This window comes from Mastomys coucha, unplaced genomic scaffold (genome assembly GCF_008632895.1).
Source record: "Mastomys coucha isolate ucsf_1 unplaced genomic scaffold, UCSF_Mcou_1 pScaffold18, whole genome shotgun sequence".
In the NCBI taxonomy this organism is placed as follows: Eukaryota; Metazoa; Chordata; class Mammalia; order Rodentia; family Muridae; genus Mastomys; species Mastomys coucha.
The window spans coordinates 114,879,619-114,892,156 of record NW_022196900.1 but is presented as its reverse complement, the minus strand read 5'-3'; the positions used below and the strand labels follow the sequence as shown (position 1 = coordinate 114,892,156).

The window sequence follows — 12,538 nt, the reverse complement described above, 5'->3', positions numbered from 1 at the left end:
CCTCATTCCTACTTCAGAACAGTTAACATGATACATCTATATACATATACATCTATTCACATATACATCTATACAAATATCATAGGACCATTTCCCATCACTACTAAGCATTTGTTTTGAACATTTTAATTTATATGTTTTCTCCTTTTGTTCAATGATCACTAAACCATTTATATTGAGCTTCTACTTCATAATTTCACACATATTCTTAATAACAAACTGCTCTGGGAAGAAAGTAATGGAAAAACTGAGGGATAAGGAGCCTTGAGTAGTTGAAGACTAGCCTGAGCAACATAATGAGCTGTCTTTAAAACAAAACAAACACCCAAATGCAAATCTGGAATTACTCAAATAGGATCTCAGTCTGGCCTTCGTGACTATGTAGCTAATGACCTTGAACGTCTCCTAATCCTGCCCCACTTTACAAGTGCTGAGATTATAACTACACACCATCAGCTCCTAAAATCAGAATTTAAAACAAGATTAAGAATTAAGAAGCTGGGCAGTGGTGGCGCATGTCTTTAATCCCAGCACTTGGGAGGCAGAGGCCGGCGGATTTCTGAGTTCGAGGCCAACCTGGTCTACAGAGTGAGTTCCACAATAGCCAAGGCTACACAGAGAAACCCTGTCTCTAAAAACCAAAAGAGAAAGAGAGAGAAAGAGAGAGAGAGAGAGAAGATGCCAGCTCTGGTCCCAGCATTCAGGTCCCCCCCCAAAAAAAATTAAGGTTAAAGATTTAAAAATTTAAAATTAAGAAAATCAACTGGAGAGCCAACTCAGATGTCAAGAGCGCTTGTTCCTCTTGCAGAGGACTTGGGTTTTATTCCCAGTTCTCAGCCTTCTGGTGTCTACAGGAACCAAGCACACATGGGTACACATATACTGCAAAATACCCATACACTAAAAATTTTATTAATTAAAAAAAAAATTCTAAAAAGTTTTGTTCCTTGTCTTATGAGACTTATGTTAAAAGGAATTTATAGGGCTAGAGAGGTGGCTCAGAAGTGGCACTGACTGCTCTTCTGAAAGTCCTGAGTTCAAATCCCAGCAACCACATAGTGGCTCACAACCATCTGTAATGAGATCTAACACCCTCTTCTGGTGGGTGTCTGAAGACAGCTACAGTGTATTCGTATAAATAAAAATAAATAAATCCTTTTTTTAAAAAAGGAGTTTTTAAATAATATAGCATAAAATTGGGAAGCAGAGGAAGGATGATCACAAAAGGTTAGAGGCCAGTCTGGACTACATAGTGAATACCAGGACAGCCTGGGTAAGATGGTCTTTTAAAAACTAAAGGGAAGTGGGGAAAGTGTACCATATGGTCAAGTCTAGATAATAAAACCGAGAATATCTATTACCAATCCACTAATGCTAAAACCAAAGCCCATATAAAGAATTTAATCCAATTTGGTGACTGACATGAGCCAAATCTGTTGGGCAGAGAAAAATAATCCAATGAACAAACTAATAACTGCAGATACTATACTTCTAAACCAAAACTGTTGTGGCTCACACAGTAAGCACTAGCCACACAGCCAGATGATGCAAACTGCTCATATCTTTTTCAAGGCTCCATTTAGGGCTGTTAACTTTCCAATGGATAACAGATCTTCTTAAATTATACTTACATAGTGAAAGTTTGTGCATGAGTGGCCTTGCAGAAGTGCATTTTTCCCTTTCTCCAGACGGGCTCCAGGGATCTAACCTGGGTGCTCAGGCTTGGTTGGCATCAAGTATTTTTTTTTATGATTTATTTATTTATACAAGTACACTGCAGCTGTCTTCAGACATACACTACAAGAGTGAGTCAGATCCCATTACAAATGGTTGTGAGCCACCATGTGGTTGCTGGGAATTGAACTCAGGACTTCTGTCAGATCAGTCAATGCTTTTAACTGCTGAGCTACCTCTCCAGCCCACAGCCCAGTATTTTTTAACTAAGTGAAATTAATAAAGCTTCAGTACACATTTTTAATCCCAGCACTTGGAAGGCAGAGGCAGGAGGATTTCTGAGTTCGAGGCCAACCTGGTCTAAAGAGTGAGTTCCAGGACAGCTGGGGCTATACAGAGAAATCCTGTCTCAGGAAAAACAAACAAACAAACAAAAACAAACAAACAAACAAAAAGCTTCAGTACTTCTCTACACTACTTCTTTTGAGAGAATATCTTCTCTAAGTCAGCTTGTATCTCCAGTGATCAATATAAATACACTTGGATAGTCCCAGAAACCATCCTCACTAGTAGATGTGAAGTTTCAACTTTTTAAAAAAAAAAAAAAAAAAGAGAGAGAGACAAAACCACCATTATGTAGACTTTGGGAAAAGGAGGGTTTAGACAAAGCTTCACATAGGTAGACCAGGTTGTCCAGAGTGCTGGGATTAGAGGGCATACTACCACATCTGGTTTATTCTGCAACCTTCTAAATCTAAGGAAATTTACCTAGTCTCCCCTTCTCCCAAATCAGATATAACTAAGGCTATCAAACAAAGAAAAGCCTTTTTAAAAAGTGTGCTCTTGGCCAGGCTCTGGTGGCACACAACTTTGATCCCAGCACTTGGGAGGCAGAAGCAGGTGGATTTCTGAGTTCGAGGCCAGCCTGGTCTACAGAGTGAGTTCCAGGACAGCCAGGACTATACAGAGAAACCCTGTCTCGAAAAAAAAAAAAAAAGTGTGCTCTTAAGGAGCACTCTGCACTATTACAATTAAACAAATATAGCTTTGATATCAGCACATGCTATATAAGAACTGTTTGTATCCAGGAGATAAGCTCATTCATAGAAGACACTGTCAAAAAAGTTGCATGTTCAATCTCCTGCATAAAAAGATCCTTACAAGGAACCACCAGATAAAATACAATCCTGACTGAGCACCTGACACTGACCCAGGAATCAGACAGCAGGTGTGAGTGCACGGCCTCGGAAAACCTACTTTTGACTTTCCAGGCTCTCACCTTCTAAGAAAGACAGCAAATTGTAGGAGTGAAGTGAGTGCAGGCAGAGCCCTACACCTACAGTCTAGCCTCTCTCATGGAGATCAGGGCCTTCCTAGTTGCACTGCATTCCTGTACAGGACTGTGAAAAAGGTCAGTCTCCCTAAGTCACATCAAGCTAGAACCTAGTTCTGCTGTCTAAAGGCTCAAAGCCTGTCTTCTTCACATTTCTATCCCTGGCCAAACACACAGTGTAAGACATTTTCTTTTTGCAATATGAAATACCTTCCAGAAGAATCCAGAAGACATCTTAGCATGAAAACTAAAAGCCTTATCATCAAATAAAGGCTTTTTTTGATGACCCACCCCCCAAAACCACTACAGCTTCAGATATAATAAAACAACAATAACAACAACAACAAAAAAAACTATTTAGAAACTGACTAATGCTTTCTCTGAGGACCACATTTAGTCTCCACAGTGAAATGGGACTTTTCACAATATTAACACTGCCATTTATTTGCTCATCATGATAGAATGTAGAATGACTACATTATTTTCTTAGCTAACAGTAAATCGCACAGGCTACTTAACCACACACATAAAAAGGCTTGATTGCTGCTATCAGATCGAAACATAACAATACAAAGTATTACTACTTCCAAACCAACACTACAAATTACCTGAAATTGCAATATTCATGCATAAATGTCATTAATATACTTAGTTATAAATTCCACTAACTTGCGGCGACTGGTTCACGGGTTAAGAGCATTGGCTGATCTTCCAAAAAGGTCTGGGTTCTGTTCCCAGCACCCACAAATCAGCTAATGACTCTTAACTCCAGTTCCTGGGAATCTGACACCTTCACATACACACACAGACAGACACATTCAGGCAAAACAGCAATGCACTACACAATTAATTAGTTAAATGAGGTCCCACTAATTCTCTCAAAATAAAAATTCTGGCATAACCTCTTTAAAGATGAGCTGAGCACAAATAGGGATGCTATTTCGGGATGCTAACCGTGAGGTTTAAAAAAACCCGGAAAAAAAATGTTCAAATAAAAGGTCAAAAGCCAAGCTACAGTTCCCCAGGGGAACCTGATGCTGTAGAGACGCGGAAAGGCTAGGCCACCCTCTGAGTGCTCTGGGCAGGACGTCCCCTCCCAGCACTGTGGCATCAGGCGAATCTAGGAGCCCAGCGCCTTTTCCTCTGCACCGGCCGCTAGAGCCGGTCTTTGTTTTCAGCCCCGGCAGCGGACGGCGCGGTCCTAGTTGACAAAGGCGAGCATCGCCATCTTGTCGCGGCGGCCGGACGCGGCGCCCATTCATTTGCGGGTGCCTGGGGCCAGGAACGCCGGCAACCAAGGGAGCTCGGAAGCTTGATAGCGGTAGGTCAGCACCCGGCAGGGATGATGGCCGAATCCGAGAGACCCGCCCCGAGTCCGCTCCCCGTGCGCCCAGCCGAATCCCACGCCCCGCAGGAAGGCGCGGTCCGAAGGCCATAGCTCGGCTTTTGTTCCCGCGGGGACCCGGCCGCGAGAAGATGCGCCTGCGGGGCGCCCGGTATCCCCCACCTCAGCAACCCATCCAGGCTCGAACCTACGACCCAGGCCCCAGCCCTGCATCCTGTTCCCTTTCTTAAACTCAAGACCACCTCCGGGATCCGGCATCAGGCCCTAGACCACTCGCAACGGCCTCGACCTCAGGATCATGAGTCTGGGAACCGAATCCCGACACGGGCTTTGAACCCAAGACCACGGGCCAGGTCCCGCATCCGGGATCCAGCCTCGAACCCAAAGCCCACCCCAGATCTGGTCTTGAACCCAGGACCTCCACCCGGGCTGCCGCATCTCGGATCCCGCCGCAGTCCCGCACCCCGGATGCGGCCTTGAGCCTAAGACCCCGGCCCGCACCCCGGCCTTGGCGGCTCCGCCCCATCCCTCACCCCGGAACCCCGGCCCCGCCGCCCACCCAGCACACCCGGGGATCGCCCACCCCACCCTGAAGAGCAAGATGAAGCCGGCGGCGATGACCCCTGAGAGTGAATAAGAGCCGCAGGGCCTGGCTCAGGCCTGGGCAGGCTCCACTCACAGACCCCAGCCGCGCTCACCTAGCCCTCGCCCGGTCTGGCGCCCACGCCGCCGCCTGGTTGTCGCGCTCGCGGCCTGCGGGCAGGAGCCGGCGAGGCTGGTCGGGTCCGCGCGGCGGCTGTTCCAGTCCCAGCCCCGCTGCCCTCGCCGCCCGCGCCCGCCACCGCCGCCGCCGCCGCCGCCGCCGTCGTCGCCGTCCGCCCCTCAGACGCCTCCAGCCATCAGGATGGGCGCGGCGGCCCCTGCCCGCAGCCTCGGGAAACCCCACGTCGCGTCACCGCGCACGGGCGGCGTGCGCGTGCCGCTCTTTCCGCCCCGCCCCCCTTCCCTCTGCGCGTGCGCGAGCCGCTTAAATGAACCGAGATTTTCCCACCCCACCCCACCTCACCCACACCCCACAAGGGTCTTCCAGGGACGCTGCCAGCCTATAGGCCTCGGTGGCCTCTGGCTCTGGCCTGCTGGTGTCGGCTCCTGTGCCATGTGCCCCAAGCCAGAGGGCGATGTGTCCTGCCTGAATGACCAGCCGGGAGGGCGGAAAGGAGTGCGTGAGCGGCCTACTAGGGCCTAGACGACTGGGGACAGCGGAGGACAGGGGGGGGGTGGGGGTTGGGGGCGGGAATAGCCAGGTGGGGCAGGAAGGTTGTCAAGAATCTTTAAGACAGAATCTTTAAGACATGCCATTCGGTCTGGTCCGTCTTGCCTATTTGTCCAGCCACCTTCGACTAACACTACTCCTGCCACACTGACTTTTTCATTCCCATTCTGCCCTTTCCAAAACCAGCTTACAACTTCTTATTTCCTCTTGGCCTGCACTACCCTCTCTTAAACAAGAGCCACAACTCTCGGGGGAGAGGGGGCGGGGCAGGGTTAGGGTTAAGGTTAGGGTTAGCTTCTGAGATCTGGCACCTTTCCATGCTTCCTTCTGAGGAAACTTTCCTTCACACTTGATACCTTCCATTCTTGTTAACTTCTGTGTACCTTCCAGCCTTCCCACGAAGCCCATTCCTGCTTGAAACAGCCTTTGGGTGGTCTGTACACTTTCCCCTCCCTGTCCTGGGCGCTTCCTGCCAGGCCACAGAAATGTCCCTGTCATTGTTCAGTCCTGACAGTTTCCTCATACACTTTCCCTGTGCCAGCCCTGATCTGACATCTTATTTCAAGAGTCCTAGCTTCTGCTAGTGGGTGGTAGAAGTGAGGATCCAGGTGTTGGGTTTTCATGCTACTAAAGTGTCATTGCAGAGCAGACAGCCTGAGGGAAAACATACATATACATGAAAATACATATATGTACATGCAAACAGCCATGTGGGCATTTGCATCTTTTTCTTGAGCACACTAAGTGTATGGTCTCTCCAAACTACTGCATGGTTCCTTCATATGCTCTTCCTTGCATATTGAGTGACCTGCTTTGAGAGTAAGAAACCTGGTTCCAGATATCTCAACTATAACCACCATTGCTATCATCCCACCCTAGGGCCTCTGACCCCTGGGACTCTATGTCCTTCACTCCATCTGTTCAAGACCTGACTCACTGACTGACTGTTTTTTACCTGAAGCCCTTGACAGCTCCATCTTCCCACTCTCTCCCAGTAAAAGTCCAGTGTCCTTCCTTCTCACCATGCTCTCCACTGTCCCTTGTAACTCCCAACTTCCCAGAAGGGTCTATTCCATAACCTTGTGAAGGCCAGACCTTTGATGTTCCCAACCCCTTGGTAGCCCAGTCCCAAGAGAATCTCCATTGCCAGCTTCATTCCTCAAGGGTAGCCTATTCCCAGTGGTCTTGCCTTTCTCATTTCCTCCAGTGAAGACTTCCTCACCCGCCATACACACCCCACCCCCACCCCCAGAGGATCCTGGAGAATAGTTATGGGTCTGAGAAGAAGGCATCTAAGTGGTGTTCTGAGCTCCAAATGGGAGGACCAAGACCCAGCAACCAGAGCAGTGCCTGGGAAGAGAGTAGGAGGGATAAGATGTCTGCTAGTTCCTGCTGGTCCAAAAGAGGGTGGAGCTAGAGGAACTAGAACAGCTGGGTAACCGGGAGACATCTGGGCCCCAGGCTCCTGCTGGTTCCAGGGGGAGGTGGGTGAAGGGGGGAGCATGGAGTACATTCCAATACCTTTTGAAAATTAGAGGGTCGGGATTTCTGAGTATTGTCAGGTGGTCTTGGGTTCTAAGGTAGTCATCAAACTCCAGCAGGCCTGATGCCTACCCTTCAGGACCTCCCTGGTGAAGGACCTAAAGCAGAAATGATAGGGAGGGAGGAAGAAGTACTATAGACAGGAAACAGACACAGGCAGTTAGCCTGAAGTATACAAGGCAAGTTATCTCTCCAGAGCCCTCCATGTGGCTGTACCCCTCAGCCACTCCTAGGTCTCATAAGTGAAGATGGAGGCAGGGAGGGAACAGACTGGGCTCCTTAGAGGCAAAGCTCTGGGGATCCCGTGTTCCATAAGCTGCCTCTCTGCTCCCAGTTATTGCCAGCCCATGAGCAAGGTCCCTTATGATGACATTGAGCCTAACATGGCTGATATGGTTGGACTGTTGGTCTAGAGAAAAAGTCTTGATATGCAGCCCAGGCTAACCTAGAATTTGGGATCCTCCTGCTTCAGCCTCCTCAGACTTTGAAATTTAGCCTCTGTACTTTCATATATCTGTGATCTGTGACTGTTCAGGGTGGGGCAAAGCCTTCCCTGGAACTTGCCCCATAGTGATTGCTGAGGTAATCGTTTTTGTGTTTATGGACAGGGTGTCAGGGGCAAAGTTGAAGGAAAGGAAGGAAGAAGAGGAGGGGCTGACCCTTTATGCTCAGATCCCTAGCTGAAGCTTCAGGTTGCCACATGGCCTCACCCCAATTTGATATGTGCACTCCCCAGGCAGCAGGGACCTCTGGCCATGGACCTTGGTCAGTCTCCAGCCTGCTCTAACTAGAAGCCTGCCCTGAAAATGATAAGAAGCTAGCCTTTCCTATTGTATCCCAAAGTCTCTGAAGCCTCTTCATCTATCCCCTTTAGCTTAGGCCACTTGTGATTTTTGGCTCCTACACTGCCGCCCAGCCCCCTCCACAGACAAAAACTTAAGGGATCCCTGCCTCTAGCCTAGGACTCAGGCCTCTTCTGATTTTTCAGGCACACTCCCTTCTCAGGAAATATCTCAGAAATCAGCTGGCAAGTCCATAGCCACACCCAGTCAGATGTGACCAGCCCAGGGCCCATCAGCAGTGGCTGCAGGGCTGAGCAGGGCTCCAGCGTGGAGGCACTGCCCAGGGGCTGGCTCAGTGCCCAGCCTTCTCTAAAAACCCAGGGAGCATGGATGTATAATTCAAGTGCCCCTCCCCCATCTGCTCTTTAGCAGGAAATGGCCTAACAGGAAAGTAGGTCTTCTTAAATCTGAATTATTCAAAGAATCTAGGCATGTGACGGGGACCCAGAGCAAGGCAGTGCCCTGGTGCCTTGCTCCAGCCAGGCTTTGAAGAGGCTTGAAACACCAAGGAACATTTCTAGATTTTCAGATCTGGTTAAAAAAAAAAAAAAAAGGACAGGGTAGTGACCAGTAAAGTCCCTGTGTCCTGACCTGGATTCAGGCCCTGTGAGCATCCATTCCTGTCCTGCTGAGCACTGTCTAGTTTCTCCACCACACAGCTACCCCATCATCACTTCCAGTAAGTGAGACTGCAGTCTGCCCCTGCCTCCACAGCCCAGAGCCCAGAGACGAGGAAGGAAAGAGAGAAGGGACATGTGACAGTGCCCAGGGACTCAAAATGTAGGTGACAGGGACAAAAGTGCTAATTAGTTCCTGTGGGCTTCCAAAGGCGGGGCTTGATGAAAGAACAGGGCCACGGCTCTTGAGGAGACCCTCATCCCTCCTTCACCCCCTTAGCCCACTTATCCTCTCCATCTCTGCTAAGGTAACTTGGACAGGACCCAGGCAGCTCACGGTCCTAACCTCCTGTGGCACATCTATCCCCAAGCGGGAAACATGGCAGGAAGGGGTGGTCGTCTTTGTGGACTGCCAGGATCCTTAAAGGACCCTCAGTGTCCTCCCAGTCTCACCAGATTGGCCCCGTGCCTATTTCTTCTTACCAGGCTTCAAACTCTGGTCCTTCTGATCACTAACCTTTGATCACAAACCAGATATCCTGTATCCAGGACCAAAATGAGATGGAAGTGGAAAGGCTATCCAGCAGTGCCCAGTGAGCCAGGCACAATGGTAATCCCATCACTCAGAAGACTAAGTCTAGATGAAGCCAGCTTGGCCTTCATAAAGAGCCACTGTCTCAAAAATAAAACAGGCGCTGGCAAACAGTTCAGTAGGTAAAAGTGCTTGCCACACAAGCCCAATGTACAAATGGAAGGAGAAAACTATAAAGTGTTCTCTGACTTCCATACATGCGGAGGCAGGTCTGGGGTGAAGGCTGAAGTGCCTTATCAATGAGAATGGGCAGAGTGTTGCCTCCACTTAAGTCAGAAACCTGGGAAGAGGCCAGGTGGCTCCCCATTGCCTATGACGTGTGTACTGTTTAGACTTCGGTAAAGGCCTGGTATGGCCAGTAGCAGCTGCCTTCCTGGAAGAAGCAACAAGTATCTCTTCTGGGATTTGTGGGAGGGTGCATCAGCCTGAGTTACATGTGTGAACCTGTTGGCCTATGGCCTGGGTGCCATAGAGAAACCTAAATAAGGGATTCCCCAATACCATCTTCATTTAAACTCTCTAATGAAGAAGGCAGCTGTGAGCAGGAAGAGCAGGGGCCCAAACATAAAGGTTAAAACAATGATAAATCAAGCCAACAAGACCACAATTTTAAACCATCTTGTGTACAAAGCAATTGACTTGGTAAATAGTTCATGAACAGACATCTGGGCTATGGAAGCAAGCTGAAACCAGGTGTCCCATGAGGCTGTTGGGGTACTCCACTGCCTACCCATGCCTCTGCTCCCCTGTATAATATCTCTTTCTGCCTGCTAAGGAAATCATACTATGAACTCTGTTTTCTGGTCGCCCAGCTTAGCACTGCAGGACTCAGAGGCATCTGAGATGTTTGTGAAAACATGACACTGAAGAGCGTCCTTCAGATTTCCTCGGGGCAGAAAGCTGGAGGCTATCATCAGGAGCTCTATTTCCGTAAGGAAGTTTCCAGACTAAAGGATGGGACTGTTTCCTGTCACAGGCAGGAGGAAAATGCTGCTCAAAAGAGGAAAAAAACCTCAAGGTCTCCTCACAACCAACCTTCCTGCTAAAACTAGAATTTGGAGTTATGCATGGTGGTATATGCCTATAATCTCAGGACTCAAAAGGCCAAGCAGAGGAGTGGCTATGAATTCAAGTCCAACCTTGAATCTACATATCCAATTCTAGGCCTTCATAAACTACTAAATGAGACCTTGTCTTAAAAAAAATCAAAACCAAGGGGCTAGAGACATGGTTCAGCTGTTAAGAGCATTAGCTGTTGTTCCAGAGAACCCAGGTTAAGTTCCTAGTACCCACATGGCAGCTCACTTGTCTGTGACTTTTATTCCAGCAGATCTGTGCACAGACATAAATTTAGGTCAAACGCCAATGCACATTAAAACAAGGGGCTGGAGAAATGGCTCAGCAGTTAAGAGCACTGACTGCTCTTGAAGGTCCTGAGTTCAAATCCCAGCAACCACATGGTGGCTCACAACCATCTGTAATGAGATCTGACTCCCTCTTCTAGGGTGTCTGAGACAGCTACAGTGTACTCACATATAATAAATCAATCTTTAAATAAAAATCAAAACCAAAAGAAAACATAAAACGAGAATTTGGAGAGCAGCTAAACTACATCTAAACGAGTCTTTCTTGTTTGTGGGACTCATAGGTGAAGATCAGTTTGCCTGATATTTCCTGCTTTGGCTGCTGCCCAATGCAGGAATTATTAAGCAGCTCTGGACACTAGTTTGTCAGACTGTCCAGTTAGTGCTGGGAGGGACAACTGAAATAAACATAATTCCAAGATCCTGTACTATTCAGTTCCACCTAACAGCTCAAGCAAGCTAGGCCTCCCTTTCCCCAGCTTTAGACCCAAGCCCTACCCCTAGACATCCATTAAGTCATCTCTTGGTGCACGATCTCTGCGAATTCTGGAGCCACCATAGCTCCTTCCTTCCCAACAGTCCTTAGTCCTATTTCTTACCCAGCATGGAAAAGCAATTTAAGCAAAGACCACAGTTGTTTTCTTGGACTTCCTCCATTTCCTGCAGGCCACGGGTTCTGGCCTGATGGGACAGCTGGTGACCATACCCTGGTACATACTCTGTGAGAAAGGATGGATGGAGATGTGACAGAGGTTGAGGGGTTTAGAGGCCTTTCCCCATACTCTGACAAGCAGATGAAAGGTCTTGAGTGAACAGGGATGTAGGGTGCAGGCCTCAGTGTCTAGAGATGGGGCCTGATGGGTGGCTTAGTGAAGCAGACTAGTCCAGAGATAGTTCTTAGCCCTGAGACATTTTGTGGCTTGTGGACAAAACATTTCCTTCCCCCACAAACTGTTACTTAAAGACCTAGGCATACACAGGAAGGGGTTCTGGGAAAACATGTATACTACTGGCCATGCTGAACACAGGAACCAGATATGGACCCTGAGGTCGTGATAACTTGTCTGGGGCAAAGAAGCTACCTAGATTTTAAGCTGCTAGGTACAGGACCCTGCCTCCAGCTCTCTTCTCTGCCTAGAGCCTTCCCTGGGGGAAGGGAGTTCCTGACATCCTGGGGACTCTTTTCCCAGCAGATGGCACCCTGGGACCCACTATCCTGAGACTAGGCTCTTCTAACACCTGCTAGGTAAACATCTCACACCTGTGGCAGCTGCAGCAGGAGCAAACCACCCAGCTCTCAAAGTTTCCACAGAGTCCAGGCTCCTTAGGGTTCTGGCTAAGAGGCCACAGGATTGTTGCTTGCACTGAGGTTTTTCCCAGACTCCTCTTCACGACCCTGCTGGGCCCACCAGGTATGGATGGAATGTGTACTTGGAAGTACCCTTCTATACCAGGAAACTAGCTGTCACTAAACAAGACAATACTATCAGAGCCATTTCCAGTTGGCAGGGGAGGCCATCTACAAGCCTTGCCTGGCCTCTGGGGACTACAAGCTGCAGGGTGTTGACATGAGATTACAGTGGGCCCAGGACCTCTAGCAGGTAGGGTTCTGGCCATAGTGGGTCCTGTTCATAGAGTCCTGAATCCCCCTTAGGCTGAAGATCTGTATGCCACGTTCTTTCTAACAGAAAGTCACCCCAGTTTACCAGATTGACCCTCCCCGAGGAAAGTTCTAGGTTGCAGCCTTCTAGCCTCGGTGAACCCATGCTTGATGTCCTTACCTGCTCTCCTCACCACGCCCATGCACCTCTCTCCTCCCCTCCCAGGCATGGAGGTCTCCACAAAGAACCTCCACAGGTCTCACATGGACTCATGAACTTAATCAGCAGGGAGAGAGAACCCCCAAATAATTTCTACTAACTCAGTTCCTCAACTTTACCTTGTCTTTTTTTTTTT

General features: G+C 48.6%; 2 protein-coding genes across 4 annotated transcripts in view; one reads left to right on the top strand and one right to left on the bottom strand.

The window, feature by feature from the left end:
- The window catches only part of Gnb1 (G protein subunit beta 1), a 74,171-nt gene extending 68,909 nt beyond the window's left edge, over positions 1-5,262 (bottom strand). The window contains exon 1 of one of the 3 annotated variants that reach the window (XM_031379753.1): positions 5,051-5,262. The gene's annotated coding sequence lies outside the window, so the exon portion shown is untranslated. The remainder of the gene's footprint in view (positions 1-5,050) is intronic. The other 2 variants (XM_031379754.1, XM_031379755.1) reach the window with 2 other exon arrangements.
- Positions 3,941-12,538, top strand: part of Calml6 (calmodulin like 6) — a 22,365-nt gene continuing 13,767 nt past the window's right edge. The window contains 4 exon segments of the mRNA XM_031377048.1: positions 3,941-3,962; positions 4,186-4,328; positions 4,590-4,705; positions 5,034-5,571. Of these exon segments, the coding sequence (XP_031232908.1) occupies positions 3,941-3,962; positions 4,186-4,328; positions 4,590-4,705; positions 5,034-5,571 (819 nt within the window).